General features: G+C 43.3%; 1 protein-coding gene across 1 annotated transcript in view; it reads left to right on the top strand.

Moving 5' to 3' along the window:
- PLD5 (phospholipase D family member 5) overlaps nt 1-18,504 on the top strand; it is a 328,471-nt gene that overhangs the window by 136,936 nt on the left and 173,031 nt on the right. The window contains exon 2 of the mRNA XM_082702199.1: nt 10,078-10,214. Coding sequence (XP_082558325.1) covers nt 10,078-10,214 — 137 coding nt within the window. The remainder of the gene's footprint in view (nt 1-10,077; nt 10,215-18,504) is intronic.

Raw genomic sequence — 18,504 nt, 5'->3', positions numbered from 1 at the left:
TTGTTGCCTGGGTTGAGTTAACTATCTCTCTCATAGTTTTGTTTTCCCTCAAACTCTTGGAGACATTTAATTGTCTGTCCACTTCTGTACTTGGCACTTCCTGTTTGCATGTCTGTGGGTGGTGGCTGAGCACAGTGGTTTGTCCCCAGGTCTTACAGGACGGGCTGCAGATGCTGCCCAGCTACGGAGCTTGCCTTGTAGTTTCCTCCTGGGAATCTTAGCTCTCTGAGAAAATCGCCCTGTTCCTGGCTTATCTTGCGTATGACACTTCCGAAGAAGAAAGCAGTAGTGGGAAGGATTGACTGGCAAGCCTGCTCCGAAACATATCCCAACTAATCACTGTCAGCCATTCCAGTTTCTTCTAGATCTTTCTGTGTTACCTCTATACTTGGAGCTCTCCTTTATAACAGTTTGTGTTTTCCTCTATGTGTCTTGGGTTTTGATCTCCTTGGTTTATCTAATTTAGAGTAAATCTTTACAATTTCTTGTCCATCGGTGATCCCGTTTGTTTGTCAAGCACTATTATAGAATTATTATTATTAGATATCTATTTATCACCTGTAAGAATTTATGTAAGATTGGGAGCCGTTTCCTGTGTTCAGTTGATTCAGACTTGAATTTTTATTCTCTGTCTTGCTATTCTGGATAAGGTGCTCTCTATTCTGCAAGTTATCCTCTTTGTTAGGCTAATTTTGAGCTTATAGTATTTAATATAGTACTTAATTTTTTGCATGTTTTTAATTTACAAATAAATGTGCTTCTGTGATAGGAATCAATGGAAACACTTCTAAGGAGGAAATAAATAACAAAGGCTGTAAAACACAAAAATTGTCATTTTCATTGTATAACTCTTGCCATGTTTTACCTTTATTCACTTACTCATCACTCATTCAACACGTATTTATTGAACATGTTTGCCAGGCATGATTTTTTTTTTTAAGATTTATTTTTTTTTTGTTTATTTGTTTATTTTAAGGATTTATTTATTTATTTAAGACAAAGAGAGAGCGCGCGCTTGTGCCCACCCAAGCAGAGAGAGAGGGAGAGAGAGAATCCTCAAGCAGGCTTCCTGTTGAGCTCAGAACCCACTGCAGGGCTAGATCCCAAGACCCTGAGTTTATAATGTGAGCTGAAACCAAGAGTCAGATGCTCAATGAGTCTACTCACTGAGCCAGCCCCACAACTCTCTCTTTTTTTTTTCCAAGATGCCAAGCATTATGGATCCAGACAAGATCCTAGAATTCCAGGAGCTCAATTTAGTGAGAGAGACCGAAAGGTAGAAAACTAACAAATGCGTGGTCCAACCATGAATTTGCATGTCTTTAAAAGGGAAAGGACAACCTGGATTGCTAAAGAAATAATTTACCCTTATTGGTCTGGTAAAAATAGCGAGGATTTCCTCAAAGAGGAATGTGGTTAAGTGCCACTGGGAGAACTCTAGCAGGCATGAAAAAACCAATAAGAAGACTGTGGAGCTGATGATTAATCTTTCAGTTAAAGGCAAGTTGAAATAATAGAGATCTGAAGTCCCCTGCACTTTTTTTTTTTTTTTTTGCACAGAGTAGGTATTAATTAACTGCAAAATGTAGTGTCTTGATGTAGTGTCTTGATTTCTAGGTAGTGCCTTGTTAAACAGCAGGACAAAACATTTTTTTAAAGTCTCTATCAGGTATTTGTGTCAGGGTAATGTTGCCCTCATAGAGTGAGTTGGGAGGTTTTTCCCTCTCTTTGGTATTTTGTGTTATTGTTATTACTATTTCTCAGATGTTTGGCATAATTTACCAATGATGCCATTGAAGCCTTGAGTTTTCTCCATGGGAAGGTTTTTAACTAAAAATTTATTTTTTTAATTAACACATTAAGGTTAACACACATTAAGGTTAACACACATTAACACATTAATTTAACACATTAAGGTTATCTATTTCTTTTTGAGTGAACTTTAGTAATTTTTATCCGATAAAAATGTGTTCATTTTATTTACACTGAATTTCTTGGCATGAATTTACTCATATTATTCCCTTATCCTTTTATTTTTTGTGGTGTCCTATGTTTCACAGAGATATTTATAATTTGTGTCTTTCCTTTTTTTTAATTCATTTTTTAAATTTAATTACTTTTCAGTATACTAGAATTCATTGTTTATGCACCACACCCAATGTTCCATGCAATCCGTGCCCTCCATAATACCCACCACCAGGCTCCCCAACCTCCCACCCCCTGCCCCTTCAAAACCCTCAGATTGTTTTTCAGAGTCCATAGTCTCTCATGGTTCATCTCCCCCTCCAATTTCCCTCAATTCCCTTCTTCTCTCCCTCTCCCCATGTCCTCTGTGTTATTTCTTATGCTCCAGAAATAAGTGAAACCATATGATAATTGACGCTCTCTGCTTGACTTATTTCACTCAGCATAATTTCTTCCAGTCCCGTCCATGTTGCTACAAAAGTTGGGGATTCATCCTTTCTGATGGAGGCATCATACTCCATAGCGTATATGGACCACATCCTCCTTAACCATTTGTATATGTATGGCTGAAAGTTTATCAATTTATTGATCTTTTCAAAGAACCAGACTTTGATTTGAAATTTTTTGTATTGTTTTCTGTTTTCTCTTTTATTGAGTTCTGCTCTTTATCATTCCTCTGCCTATTTTGAGTTTAGCTTGCCCTTTTCTCTTTCTACGTTTTTAAGGTAGAAGTTTAGATCATTTAAGGCCTTATTTATTTTCAAATATACATTAAATGGTATATATTTCCCTAAAGCATTTATTTTGCTGCATCTCATGTATTTTCATATATTCTATTTTTATTTTTATTCTATTTAAAATTCTCCCTGAATGTTTATTCTATCAGTTAATGAGGGAAGCATTTTGACATCATGGAGTAGTTGAAGATTTGTTCATTTCTCTCTATATTTCTGTTAACCTTTGTTTTATGCATTTTGAGGGCCTTTTATTAGGTGCATAAAAGTTTATTATTATTATGTCTTTTTGATGAATTTATCCTTTTATCATTCAGAAGCAACTTTATTTTATCTTCAACAAATTTGAATAATTTTTGGCCTTTATATTTTTCAAAAAATTTTTTCGTACCTTCCTCTCCTTTGGAGACTCCAAGAACATGTATATTAGGCTGCTTGAGTTGTCTCATAGCTCACTGATGTACTGTTCAAGTTTTTCTACATTTTTTTCTGTTTTCACAGAGTTCACTAAACTGTTTTTATGTTGTGTTTAATATGCTCTTAATCCTATCCAGTATATTTCGCATCCCCAGAATTTTGAAGTGCGCCTTTATTTATGTCTTCTTTATGTCTCTTTAACATACTTATTTTCTCGAACATTTGAAATATAGTAGTATTTGTTTTAACACCTGCATCTACTAATTTAATCACCGCTCCACTCCTTTCTGAGTTGATTTCAGTTGCCTGAGTTTTCGCCTCACTTGGGATTGTGGTTTTTTGTTTCCTTGCATGTCTGGAAATTTTTTACTGGATGCTAGACATGGTGATTTTTGATTTTGCTGTGTGGTGAATATGACCGTATATTTAAAAAATATTCTTAAAGTTTTTTAAGGTTTGCTTTTATGCTTTTTTAGGTAGGAGAGCAGCCTTGAGTCTGGGGCTTATTTTTGTGATTTCCATATTTTAGATAGAGTATCCTTCTGATTACTTGATGCCCCATGTATTGAGATTTTAGCACTCCAGATAGCGGGAACACCAACTTTTCCTGGTCCTGTGTATTCGGGTGGGGATTGCTTCATCTTCTCCTTTCAGGTGGTTCTTTTTCCTGACTTCAGACAATTTTCTTATATGCACCTACTTATCAGTACCTCACTGAGGATTCAGGAGACTCTGAAGATTTCCCCAGCTCTTTCCCTATATAAGGTTCCTCTCTCTACTACTCTGTCCTGTCAACTATAACTGACCTGGCCTTTCTCAAATCCCCACTTTGGGGGCGCCTGGGTGGCTCAGTGGTTTGGGCTGCTGCCTTCGGCTCGGGTCATGATCTCAGGGTCCTGGGATCGAGCCCCGCATCGGGCTCCCTGCTCCGCAGGAAGCCTGCTTCCCTCTCTCTCTCTCTCTCTCTGCCTGCCTCTCTGCCTACTTGTGATCTCTGTCTGTCAAATAAATACATAAAATCTTAAAAAAAAAATAAAATAAAATCCCCACTTTGTCTTCTCAACATGGACTGGTAGACTTAGATTGGTAAACTCTTCCAGAGAAACTCATTCAGTATGGATCTGATGCCCAGCAGGTCCTCTAAGCTGGTGATATACTCTTGGGAGTTATCAGTATATAGAGCCGGTGAAGATTTGGGAATCAATTAGCGTCTTTCAGGGAGAGGGTACAGAACAAGAAGAGAAAAATTCTAAAATAGAATTCAAAATATAAGAATATTTTGAAAATAGAACATCAAAATAAATGTGGAAAGTGAAGTAATAATTCTTGTAAAAGGATTTTCTAAGCAAAGCTCTTAAGTTATTTATAGTCTAGATTTTCTACGAGGATCCAGAATGTGGTCATTATTCTGGAGATTGATGAACTATCAGCTAAGATTCCTATGAATCTTCTGGGTGACCTACTTTTTTTCTGGGAACATGTCTAGGAATTCAAGCTAGGAACGCATTTAGAATCATAAGAAAGTTCTAAAGGCCCAAGAATGCCCTGTCTCCTCAGGTTAGAGCCAAATGTTCAATATTCATTTCCTCATTAATGGGCCATGTAGGTATTGGTTAACTAAAAACTAATAATAAAACTAATAAAATAATCATAGCAAAAATTAAGTAGAAAATGAAGTCAAGAAAAGAAAACCAGAAAAGGAAAAAGTTTGGATCTATAGACTAGGTCTAGAGATTTCAGTTTCAGAGACCTAAGTTAAATCCCTGGGTTGTCTCCAACTGTTTGGGTCACATTGGACAGTAACCCAATGTCTTTGAGTCCTAATTTTGATGTCTTTCACATGGAGAATAACCGTACTAGAACTTCCAGCTCTATAGGTATTAAAAGCTGCACACAGGGGCGCTTGGGTGGCTCAGTGGGTTAAGCCTCTGCCTTCATCTCGGGTCATGATCTCAGGGTCCTGTGATGGAGCCCCACATCAGGCTCTCTGCTCAGCAGGGAGCCTACTTCCCCTTCTCTGCCTGCCTCTCCGCCTATTTGTGATCTCTCTTTGTCAAATAAATAAATCCTAACAAAAAAAGCTGCACACACAAAAATGGTTATTTTTAAGACTTTGCCTTGATTTTGTTAAAAAATATTTTCATGGTAAATAAATGAAAAATAATATGAATAATTTTAATTTATGGTTAATCTTTGCAAATGTATATTTTACCGCTAGGCACATAGGTGTAAATTCCTTTTAAGAGTATATCAAATGGTATAAAAGCTCAGGTTGGAATAGATAGTACTTCCAAGTTTCAAATTTAATACTCTTTACCATTTAGAGGTCATATACCTCTTTTTCTGTATTAAGGTGAAATTTATTTGATAAGGACATGTTATTTAACTATTTTTGGCATTAGCATAATGGGATTTATTTCTTGACCAAGCAAGCAATTCTTTTCAAAACTCTTTTAGTACACACTCCTATGAAAAGTACAGACTGGGGACACCTGGGTGGCTCAGTTGTTTAAGCAGCTGCCTTCAGCCTAGGTCATGATCCCAGCATCCTGGGATTGGGTCCCACATCGGGCTCCTTGCTTGGCAGGGAGCCTGCTTCTCCTTCTGCCTCTGCCTGCCACTCTGTCTGCCTGTGCTGACTCTTGCTCCTCTCTCTCTGACAAATAAATAAATAAAATCTTTAAAAAAAGAAAAGAAAAGAAAAGTACAGACTGATCCTGGATAATAGCATTCCAAGTTTTGTTTTCTTTTAATGGTTGAGCTCATTAGTGGAATTGAGGTTGTAATCATGTTAATGGGTTCTCCTTAAAACTTTCCGTAGTTTGATTCTATTCAATAAAAACAGAAGAGTATGTTTCAAATTGATTCCTGAATGATCTGAATTGATCTGTTAAGGATTTGAAAATGAATAAGTGTCTTGGTAACCTGGAATCTGGTCTCATTTGTGAGGCTCTTAGACTGTCCTTTGCACAGAATCGTTCATTTTTGATGAGGTGGAAAAGAAAGGAAAGTAGTGGTCTGACCTTGTAATTTTCTAGTACATTCTTTCAAGGAGACATTTAAAAATGAATATCAGAGTCTGCATTTCTCTTCTTTGATGAATTAAAATGAAAATAACTAGGTCAGTTCATATTAATAGAATAAGATAATATAGAATTAAATGAATAGACGTTAATAGAAATTTGTGAGGGTTACTACATCAAAGTACTTCCAGTAGGACACAAATTAACTAGAGCTCTTACTGACTGTTTCGTTGTAAAATTCAGAATAAAGGGAAACAGATCAATATTGTTGTGGATGAAGTATTTAGTATTCATTAGGATTTATTCATTAAGTACCCACTAATGTACCTGACACGATATCTTTATGCTGCTCTCTTCAGGATTCTTTCTGAGATAATGTTTAATTATATCATCCTAGGTTAAAGTCTCTTCTGGACTAGATTAATGTGTTACGATTGCATTGTTTTAAACCTCTCTAAAAGCTTTTTGTTCATTTCTGTTTATAACATATAGGGACATAAGGTAAAATGATAAAAATGTTTAATTATTTTTGGTGTTGTTAAACGAGTGGCTTTTTAAAAAAAGTTCTTGGACTAAAGGAGACGGCGACATAGCCACACAATGGAATGTGATGCAACAATGTGAAACTCTGCTTTAGAAGAATACTTAATGACCTTAAAGCATCATCAAGTGCAAAAAGGGGAATGCTAAATTATATATAGCATGACACCAACATCTTTAGATTGTTAGATCTGTAGACACAGTCCATGGGAAAGAACGAGAACAAAATACTAATGGCGGTTTGGTCTGCGTGTGACTGGGAGTGATTTATTTCCTTTTTTTTGTATTATGTAGTTTTTTTTTTTTTTAATAGTTAATAGCAAACAGTTTCTGATTATACAAGCAATGAACATTAGTAAAATAAACAAAAAGTAAAGGGCAAAAGGAAACCCATTCAAAATTTTAAAAATATTTAAAATAATTTCCTTCCGAGCCCCCACACTGGATGTATTTATCACGCTCCCTTTATTGGAACTAAGGGAAGGGCGCCTGGGTGGTTTGGTCAGTTGAGCATCTCATCTTGATTTCAGCTCAGGTCATGATCTCAGGGTCCTGGGATGGAGCCCCTTGTTGGGCTCTGTGCTCAGCGGGGAGTCTGCTCCAGATTCTCTCTCCCTCTCCTGCTTCACTTCCCACCCCTGCTTGTGTACTCTCTTTCTCTCAAATAAATAAATAAATCTTAAAAAAAAAAAAAGAACTAAAAGAGGTATGTTTGAAGATCAACATGTATTAAGCAGGATTTCAGGGGCACCTGGATGGCTCAGGCGGTCGAGCATCTGATTCTTGATTTCTGCTTGGGTCATGGTCTCAGGGTCCTGTGATCGAGCCCTGTGCTGGGCTCCACGCTCAGTGCTGAGTCTGCTTGGGATGTTCTCTGTCCCTCCGCCCCTCCCCCAACTCTCTCTCTTTAAATAAATAAAATCTTAAAAAACTTTTATGCTAGACAATGTTGGTCTCACATTTCCCTTCTCTCTTTCTTATCTCTCCCTCTCCTTCTCTGCCTATGTCTCTCTATCACTCTGCTTCTTTCTTACATGTATAGTTTTTGTTGTCTGTTTTTCTTTTATTCTTTTTTTTTTTTTAAGAGCAGGAGAAAGAGAGGTGGGGGAGGGGCAGAGAGAGATTGGGAGAGAAGCAGGGAGACTCTCAAGCAGACCCTACGCCCAGCACAGAGTCCGACTTGTGTCTCCATCTCACAACACTGAGATCAGGACCTGAGCCGAAATCAGGAGTCAGATACTTAACCCACTGAGCCACCCTGAAGTCCCTGTATGTTTTTTATTTTTTCATATCTTTACTTTGTTTCTCCCGAATATTTGAGACAGCTTCCAGAGGGCACATATACTACAACAGCAAACACCCATCCCGTACTGTCTGTTCAGATAGTGTTCTAAGAACTTCACATACAGTATCTCATGTAACTTAACCATCAGCCATAACCCTCTGAGGCTGTCACTATTACTATTTCATGATTGTCCTCTCCATCTGAAAGACAAGGGATCTGAAGCACAAAGACTAAATAACTTGCCCGAGGGCATAGTTAGGGGAGGAATCCAAGCGGTCTGGCCCCCAAAGTCTGTGCCCTCAACCAGTTCGCTATGCTGCTTCTGAAAAATAAAATTAATGAGGATGATGGAAAATAAAGGGGCAGGAAGAATGCACAGACTATTCTGTGGAGTTGGGTGGAGTCGGTAAATACAGCTCTGGGTTCTCCTGGGGCTCAGGTAGAGCAGGAACAAGGAGAGGCCGCAGGATTCACAGTCACGGAAATGGCGGAGGCAAGAGAATGCTCTGGAAGGCCGCATCTGATTCTCCAAGAACTTTCCTGTCACCCTGCCTGTTCAGAAGTGTGCCCTCGGGATGTTCCTTTCATTCATTCGCTTTGTTTACACGGTCATTATTTCTTGGGCACTTCTCTCTGTTGGGCCTGTGCTGGTTGCTCGGGATGAGAAGAGTAAAACGTGTGCATGTCTTAAAGATCCCGGGGGCCTCGGGGAAACGAACAGCGGTTGTGTCTCGCTTGGGCTTCCCCCCACTTCCTCCCCAGGTGTGAAGTAAGCGAAGCAGGCAGTGAGGTCAGGAAGGGACTCAGAGCAAGCTTCTCTGGGGAGGGGGCCGCGGAGGGAAGTCAGAAGACAAAGCCTTCAGAAGGAGCCACGCATCTGAGCAGACAGCGTCTGGTCACGGGGTGTCTTCATTCTTTCTCTAGAATCTGTCATCCGAGCCTGTCTCTGGACAAACTGGACCCTGAGCTTGGGGAGGTTCCTCCATTCTTTGGAGATCATGCGGCTGCAGGGATAAAGGGCAGGGGAGTGGCGGGAGAAGCAAAGCCAGCTGGTTTCAACAAAGCTAGTGTATGTGTGCGTGTGTGTGCATGAGCATGGGCATATGTGTGTACACACGTGTGTGTCTCATCACTTAGGGAATTTCTCCTGGCTGTCTGACCAGTGGTCACCCTTTCGCCTCCTGTAACTAATCCCCAAAAGCTTCGGCAACACTTTGAAAAATTAAAAGTAAAATTGAAGTTTGTTCTTTCTCTTCTTTGAGCCATGTAGATTTTTTTTTAAAAGATTTTATTTATTTATTGGACACAGAGAGAGAGATCACAAGTAGGCAGAGAGTCAGGATGGGGGGAGCAGGCTCCCCACTGAGCAGAGAGCCTGATGTGGGGCTCGATCCCAGGACCTGGGATCATGACCTGAGCTTGAAGGCAGAAGCTTAATGCACGGAGCCACCCAAGTGCCCTCAGCTTCTGTTTCTAAGTGAAAATCGTATCAAAAGTGTGAATGTTGGTTATGACTGTGTTCAGTGTTTCAAAATGAGCCATGTCAGTTTCATGACCCAAGATGCCGGCATCTGATGGATCTAATTTCCGATCCAAGTTGGGAACACATCCTCACCTGCCAGGATCCTCTCTCCTGAAGCCATCACACAAAAGACCGTAGAGCAAGACAAGGTGGGAGAAGCTAGAGGCTGCAGAGTTTAAGGGCACAGACTTCGCATAGGGTATGAAAGGTGGTGACAATAACAGGGGACAAAGAATCAATATTGTGCCACTTTTCATTTTTAATTTGCACTCATGGACCTCAGACTGCACTTGGTAGAAGATCTTGTACAAGATCTCCAGATCTCCCGGACTGCTTTTGATGAGAAAGAGGGAAAGCGAACTAGTTCAGAAGTCTTGACACGGCACTTGGATTATTTGGCAGGTTCTGACCTACCGAGTGGGGGGTTGAAGGCTGTGTCGAGGAATGAGCATCAAGATTTCCCTCCGCGGGCAGCCTTCGCTGGCAGCAATGCAAGTGACCCTTTCCCAGAGGTTTTGAAAATCGATCCAATCCCGAGTTTCCAGAATGAAAGCTGCTTCTCACTTCTCTTTTCCTTCTTTTTCTTGACAGTCCCAGCAGAAGTGTATCGTGATCTTCGCCCTGGTGTGCTGCTTTGCCATTCTCGTGGCGTTGATATTTTCTGCCGTGGACATCATGGGAGAGGACGAGGATGGGCTCTCAGAAAAAAATTGTCAAAATAAATGTCGGTAAGAGGTAACAAACAAAACTTCTCTTTTAGGGGACGGGCAGAAAAGCAAAGAGAGAGCTGGACAGTAGAGAGAAACGTATCCTAAGTACACGGGTGTGCCTCTTGCTTTTTAGACCAGGGGACTAAACACGAGTAACGGTTTCATTCAGTGAGTTCTTTGCAACTTGGGCATATCCTGTACAGAGGGCTGGTGGACAGGGTGAAATTTTGTACAGTTGACATTTCTGGAGACCCCTCTCTGTGGAGGAGGTTTTGGTTCGTTCCATGATGAGCCTGGCAAAAACGAGTGCCCCAGATGGACAGAGTTCTCACATCAAGTAGATATTAGAAAAGCACACATCTCATGAAAAATCCAACTCCAGACTCGTGATGAAATAAGTCAGGATGTTTATGAGAAGCCACGCACATCCTCTGTCTCAATGTTGCACATAGGTTTATTAATCTAGAAATGGATTACATTGTATTTACGTATTATGTCTCTTCCTTTACCTTAAATAACGTTTCCTTGGGGATATTCCTAACTGGCTAAGTCACTGCGACATGGTTTTATCCCATAAATCTCCTTATCTCTTCCATGAACTACATTTTTTTAAAAATTTTTTCATTTTTTCAGGTCATGGGAAGGGTAGGCAAGCACCAGGGCAGGAGGCAGATAGATAAGAAGCCTGTTTTTAATAGATGTTCCTGCAGAGCTGAAGTCAGGACACACAACCACCAGAGTTCTTACGAGTTAGAGCTTACAGTGCATTTTCTTGTAGTTTTTCCCTGTGGCAAGGTTTAGCCTAAGTGCCCCTCTTTTCCAGCTTCAGATCAACAGTAACGTGGTAATGTGTATGCAGGTTTTTATCTTGGAGACTTTTTGCTTTTGGGGCTGAGTGTGGGGCACCAGAAAAGGTCTGGAAAAGGCCATGAACGTATTGGCTACTCGCCGGACAACAGTGTTAGACACAGAACGAAGGATACGAGAGAGAAATTAGCACATGTCTTAGATTTCTTCTAACAGGTTTGAAAGGGGTCCCTACGTATATTTACTCCCAGACCGAATTACTGTGTTGGGATGATCAGGAAGGCGATAGAACAATGGCAGATTGCCACCGGCTTCGTCCTGGACACTTTTGCGTCAGTACTTTCTGAGAACCCTAGACACGACAGATGGAAACATCTGTGGACAGGGCACCAGTGACTCACCTTCTTCCGTGGATTGGCTCGGCCCCTTCTCACCTCATCCGTGACGAGGTCCTCTGAGTACTTGATGTGGCAAATCCCAGCCCCTAGAAAGCAACTTTGCAAAGTCAAACTGTAACAACTTCTGTAAGACGAAATCCACAGGACCTTTTAGCTCACATTAGCAGGTATCCGAAAGTTTCAACAACAAAAAAGAGGGAGACTGGGACGCCTGGGTGGCTCATTTGGTTGGACGACTGCCTTCGGCTCAGGTCATGATCCCGGAGTCCCGGGATCGAGTCCCGCATCGGATTCCCAGCTGCATGGGGAGTCTGCTTCTCCCTCTGACCTTCTCCTCGCTCATGCTCTCTCTCACTGTCTCTCTCTCAAATAAATAAATAAAATCTTTTTTAAAAAAAAAAAAGAGGGAGACTTAGAACTAACTATTCCTCTTTTCACTTGCGAGAAGCTATAATTTAATCCAATGTTTACTTTCAGCTCATACAGCTGGAATCTGCGTCTCCTTTCTCCATCTTGACCAGTCATTGAATCCCAGTGACTCAACAGTGCTTCTCCCTTGATCCGGAACGGGTTCTTCCCATTACCCACCATTCCCCGGCTGCCTTTCCCCTGTAGTGTTGGGAGTCACTGTCTGGTTACCGGTTACCGGTTACTGGTTACTGGTTACTGGTTACTGCTCCATGCAGCCATGTTTTCTAGAACCTGCAGCCCCTCCAGTCTTTCTCTCTCCCGCGGCCCCTCCTCCTCTGCCCTGTGTGTGTCCTCTTGCGTTGTCAGCCACGCCATAGGAACTGTCCGTTGGTCTACCACTCCTGACCCCATCGCGAAGAGCTTTCGCTTTGTCTCTTCTTTCCAGCGCACAGGACGGTGGTGGGTGATGGCCATGCCTTAGGCCCCGTCCAGCCCAAGTCTCCAGTCTGGTAGCCACTGCCCCACCCTCTGCTCACAGTAGTTCCTATTTTAATTTGATGGAACTTTCCTCCGTTGTCCACTCACACCGTATTTTAGGTGACATCACCTGCTAATTCCAGGACTCTTTCCCACCTTGTCTTGTCCCTGGCTGACAGCGCCGGACTGTCAGTACCCTCCTTGCCCTCCTGCTACACGGGTACTTCCCAGCGCCGGCCCGACTGTTCCGACTGCCTCAAGTCAGTCATTTCATGTCCACTTCACTCTCGTGTTTCCAAGTAACCCGGATGCGGAAAGATCTGGATTCAGATCTGCACGATACCGCTTACTGACTCTGTAAATAGGGACAAGGTATTCATGTCATTATTTCATTCCGTGCCTGTCTGCAGAGCAGGGCGGCACACAAGGACAAGCCACAGGACGGTCAGTGAGGAGACAGTTGAGGCAACGGCGCACAGGGGCAGCGGCAGAGAACTCTGGGGGGCGTCGTCTGGCACGGGAAAGAGGGACCTTGGTTGGCCTTGGCCTCCACTCCCCCCAGTGGGTCATAAAAGCTGTTTTAGTTTTGCTTCTCTTGGAAGTGGAAGATGGAAAGAAATGTGTCTCATGGGGCTTTATTGGTAAGTTGCACACCCCATACGAATGCGGCAGGAAACATAACAAGCGATGGGGCCTGACAGACCCGCTCCCCGACCCTTCCAGAGTGTCTGAACCCCCCTTCTCCCTTCACCACCAACTTCCCGTTCCTCCTGTGTCCTCACTTATCCCGGATCTGCTTTCTCCTGGCTGTGCTCTTGGGCTCTGGGGAAGGGGACGAAGACAAGGACGGAACAGAAACTGTTCGTTCGGGGCTGGCTCTGGCAAAGCAGGCAGGTGGGGAAGCCCCACCACAGGCAGAGGCCCCGGAGAGCTTTCTAGTGGGAAAGGGGGAGCCTTCAGGTGTGTCCCGACGGGGGCTGTGGGGGGAAGCTGGAGGTGGCCAGCTTCTGGAACCGAGGTATTCTTTCTCCTTGATTAAGGGGTGCGTGTTTGGCTTTCTCTCCTTGGTCCCGAGTTGGAAGTGGATCAAAAATTGGGGAAGCTGGTAGTTCTTAATCAAGTCATGGCCATTTGGGGCACAAGGTGACAGGGTTACAGAAGTTATTGTGTGGCGGCTTGGGTGTCACTGGAAATAGCCTGCCTTACCACGGGCTGGCTTCCTGGGCTGGTTATTGTGGATGGGAGGCTGGTGTCTGGGTGAGGCGGCCGCAGCTGCTGGGGCAGAGGCTAGTTTTTATGGACAGTCTGACCACGGTCCATGTGCATATCTAATCTCCCAGCTTCCCAAACCTCTTCCTACAGCAGCCGCTTTTGTTTTCATTTTCTTCGTCTCCATCTGCAGGAGCCGGTGTGTTAGAGGTCGCTAGAGGCCAGTGTGCACGAGGTCCACGAGGCTGGCTGCAGGATCCTAAAGCCTTCACTGGCCTCCTTGGATCTCTTGCCTCAACCACACTGACGGTTCTGAGGCTGGTTGACTCCTGGGTCCGCCTGTCCTTGTCCTCAGAGCTCCAGTCCCTTAACAACCTGAAGAGGAGAGGGAGTTGCACTGTGCTTTAGTCCTGGGTCCCCCCAGCCAGCCCCCGGGGGTGCCCCTGGTGAGAGACGCACCCACTGAGGACCCCGGTGCTAACGCAGACTGGGTGGGGCTGCTTCCTGCAGAAGCTTCCAGCAGCAAGCCAGTCTCAACGTAGCCCCTCTGCACGAAAGCCCCCCTCTGCCTCTCCTGACCTCCTCCTCCTCCTGGCGCTGAGCTCCCCAGACTGTAGCCCAGAGCAGCACTAACGGGATCACAGGATGCTTACCTTCCAAGTACCATTTACTTCCCCACAAGAGTTTCCTCTTTATGCTTTTCTCCTTCTGGCATCGTTATCCCGAAGCGCGCTGCCCGCTCCCTGCAACCTTTGCTGAGATCTTGCTGCTTCGGAATTGAATCCCTCTGTGCCTGCTGCTCTCCTCACTCCGGAAAGCTGAGAGTGTCAGGGCCTTCCCTTCTCCCTGTTTTGACAGCCCCTCCCCGAAATCTCATTCACTGGCTGGGGGAGGGGAGCAGTGGAGAGGTGGGCGCATCAGCCTTTCCTAAATCCGCCTCTGGAACGACCAGGTTGGACCTGCACAGGTCCACGGATGTGCGCCTTTTTTCCGATAAATACGGTATAGTCCTGTAAATGCATTTTCTCCTCCCGATGACTTTCTTAATAACATTTTCTTTTCTCTGGCTGCCTTTATTGTAAGGATACCGTGAATATTACGCGGAACATACAGAATATGTGTTCCTCGACTGTTGACATTTTCAGCAAGGCTTCTGCTCCTCAGCCGCCGAGTAGTTAAGTTTTGGGGGAGTGAGGGTTAAATGTGGTATTGGGGAACTTTGACTGTACGGCCCGGTACCCCTAGCCCCCACATTGCTCAAGGTCATGTGTGCATCACTTTAATTCATCTTAAGTCTACTAACTAGCTGAGATGCCTTTCTAGCCTCTGCTGGGTTACTACTCGGAATCCTAGCGCCCACTCAGTGTTTCCCAAACTTTTATGTCTTTCTGGAAAAAAAAAAGTATCCCCCTGTGAATTTATTTATTTATTTATTTGATATTTGTATTATATTTATATTAAATTTATGTATATTTTTCCTGGCATCATGTTTTATTTTCCCCTTTTTGTTATTTGGCTGCTAAAATACTGTACCAGTGGTAGGGTAGTGATGCTCTCGATGGTCATAATTTCCCACATGAATCTGAATTAACAACTGCTCTCATCTTCCCAAGTGCCTTTTAACTGACCTTATTACACCAGGAGACCAGATCTTTGACCTCAGTAAGTGACTTTGACCTATTTCTTTGCCTTCTTATACCGGATTTCAGAGTAGTTTCCATCACTTTCCCATGTGTTTAATGTGCTGATTCAGTCTCCGTAAATATCGACCTCCATGTCACATGTCACTTGACTTACAGAAGGGGGTGAAGGACAAATTTGCTAGTTTCGGCTGGAAAGCTGTGCCTCCGTGAGCTCCAGGGCATCACCGTGTAGTCAAGTGTGGCTTCGCGTGCGCTGGAGATCGCATCCGTCCTGTGGCTTGGCTGTTTGGTGATTCACGGGTGCCTCCAGTCATCATTTCACACCACGATGTGAAGAGGTTGGGGCACGGTGTGGTTTCACACACATCGCATCCCCAGGGACTCGTGGGGATGCTGGCACTTCCATCCTGGGGACATCACTTGTGGAACACCTGCTCACTTATGAACTGGCCGGCCTCTCAGGTGAGAGGCAAGGCCTCCACTTTGTAATTCGTATCTCTCATCTCTCATCCCTTACTGTAGGTCAGAGAACACCATTACACACTTACTGGAAGACCACCCCTCTCTGATAAATGCCCAAAGAACCAGTCCCCACCCTCGTCCTCCTGCACCTCAGGCCCAATAGCTATAAACAATATGGCAGCCAATTTCTGCAAATGATCATTAAACAAGCTACAGAAATATAAAATTGGGGGCAGGTCAGCAGCAGCTTCTGATCTGTCCACAGACACTTGCCACCTGACCTGTCACAGCAGTTATGACAGTCGCTGCTCCTGGACCTCCTCAGGCTTGCCCCCGTCCTCTTGAATCAACCCCATGTCTGTGTGGCTCCTGTCCTGGTAGGGCTCACTCTTGTCCACGAGTCTGCATATCCCTTGTAGCTCATTATGCCTACTTGGCCCAAAGCTGGAGGGAATATACCAACAATGGCTCTGAACATGATGCCCACTGTCCTGAGCCCATGGAATTTCTTTCATTCTGAAGTGGAGAGACTTGAGTCTGCACGGAAGGGGACCCAGGAAAGATTTAAGCCTGGGTAAGCAATGTATGAATTACCGTAGTGGTTTCCAAGTAGAGAGGGGCCTCGACCACTATAGGAAGTACAGCGAGAGCCAGACTCACTTGGTAATTTCCCACCTCCCAATATGTACCCTTCACATCTGCTTTCTAATTTTTAGATTCCTCTATTGAAAGCTGTCTTCTAGGGGTTCCTGGGTGGGTTGGTCAGTCAGCTAAGTGTCCAACTCTTGATATCAGCGCAGGTCACGCTCTTAGGGTCATGAGATCGAGCCCTGCATCGGGCTCCTTGCTGGGCTTTTGATCCTGCTTGGGATTCTCTCTCCCCCCCCCATCCCTCCCCTGCGCATGCTCACACTCTCTCTCTGTCCAAAAAAAAAAAAAAAGTTGACTCCTCTATAATTTTCGTATAGTTGGTTTTATGGATTTCTTCTTCTGATCCATTATTGTCTTATTTAAAATATTAAACAACATCTAGGGATGCCTGGGTGGCTCAGGTGGTTAAGCCTCTGCGTTTGGCTCAGATCATAATCTCAGGATCCTGGCATCGAGTCCTGCATTGGGCTCCCTGCTCAGTGGGGAGTCTGCTTCTCCCTCTCCCTCTGCCTGCAGCTCCTCCTGCTTGGGCTCTCTTTGTGTCAAATAAATCAATAAAATCTTTAATAATAAATAATAAATCAAATTTAATAATAAATAATAAATAAATATTTAAAAGATAAAATAATTAACAACATCTATAGATATATCTATATTAATGACCGAGTTGCAGCTCCCATGTAGGGCACCCATAATTTAGTCTATTGATAGGTAATATTTCTAAAAAACAGCATTGAGAGACCACTGTGCCATGACAATCACCTCCTAATGTTTTGTCCTTTCTCTTTGAGAATCATGACCTTAGAGCTATCTTCGGAGACTCAACTTGCCCCAATGGACTTTACTCATTGTTTTCCCTTTTAATGCCCAAATTGTCACTACTTGACCAGGGGGAGCTGTCTTTTTATTTTTTTGACACTATTCCAGACATCTCTGAGAGCAGCCTTGCTTTCTGGCACCAAAAAGCTGTTCTGGCCCTGTTTAGAATTTTCTTGCTCTGGGGCATGGTATTATCTACTCTCCAGTAAGCTCTGGTTCCTTTTCATGAAGAATTCTATTAAGAAACAGAATCTAGGGGCGCCTAGGTGGCTCAGTGGGTTAAGCCGCTGCCTTCGGCTCAGGTCATGATCTCAGGCTGCTGGGATCGAGTCCCGCATCGGGCTCTCTGCTCGGCAGGGAGCCTGCTTCCCTCTCTCTCTCTCTCTGCCTGCCTCTCCATCTACTTGTGATTTCTCTCTGTCAAATAAAAAAAAAAAAAAAAGAAAGAAAGAAACAGAATCTAGGGGTGCCTGGGTGGCTCAGTGGGTTAAAGCCTCTGCCTTCGGCTTAGCTCATGATCCCAGGGTCCTGGGATTGAGCCCCACGTCGGGCTCACTGCTCACTGGGGAGTCTGCTTCCTCCCCTATCTCTCTGCCTGACTCTCTGCCTACTTGTGATCTCTGTCTGTCAAATAAATAAATAAAATCTTAAAAAAAAAAAAAAAGAAACAGAATCTAAGTTCTAGGGTGTCATTAGATTGTCCCACAGGGGTGTTGGTGGTAGATAAGATGACACCAGAGGAAATATTCTTTAAATTATCTTATGGGTGAGTAATGTCCCTCCTCCTTTCCCTCTTGTCATATGATAGATACGAGAACATGGACCATGGGGTCAAATTACCAGGGTTCGAGTCTGGCTTTACCACATAGGAGATTCTCAGTCTTGAGCAAGTTTTTTGATTTTATAGTACCACTTTTTTTCATCTGTACAATAAAGACAAGTCTTACTTGAAAGGCTTCTAGAAGGTCTAAATATGTTAATGCAAGTGCTTTTCATATAATAGCATCTGTTATATCATAAATGCTCATTAAATGTTGGCTGTTAGTCTTTTTGTGAAGGGTCATGAGTTCATGCATTACATGAGTTCATGCATTACAACCCCTTTAAAGTTTCACTGTGTTTTGCTCCAAGTAAGGAAGACTTTATCATCCATTTTCCATTCCCTTTTTAGGCTACACATTTTTCCCTTTATGTACATTAATTTTAATCTACCATGCTTTACAGTGACAAACACAACCATGTTTTTAAATTAGGGTGTTGTCCAGTTAGAATGGCCAAAATTGAGACGAGAAACAACAAGTGTTGGAGACAGTGTGGAGAAAGGGGAACCCTCTTCCACTGTTGGTGAGAATGCAAGTTGGTGCAGCCACTTTAGAAAACAGTGTGGAGATTCCTCAAAAAATTAAAAATAGAGCTTCCCTATGACCCTGC

This window comes from Mustela nivalis (genome assembly GCF_964662115.1).
Source record: "Mustela nivalis genome assembly, chromosome: 16".
In the NCBI taxonomy this organism is placed as follows: Eukaryota; Metazoa; Chordata; class Mammalia; order Carnivora; family Mustelidae; genus Mustela; species Mustela nivalis.
The sequence above is the reverse complement of the archived record's forward strand: the minus strand, read 5'-3'. Positions and strand labels throughout refer to the sequence as shown.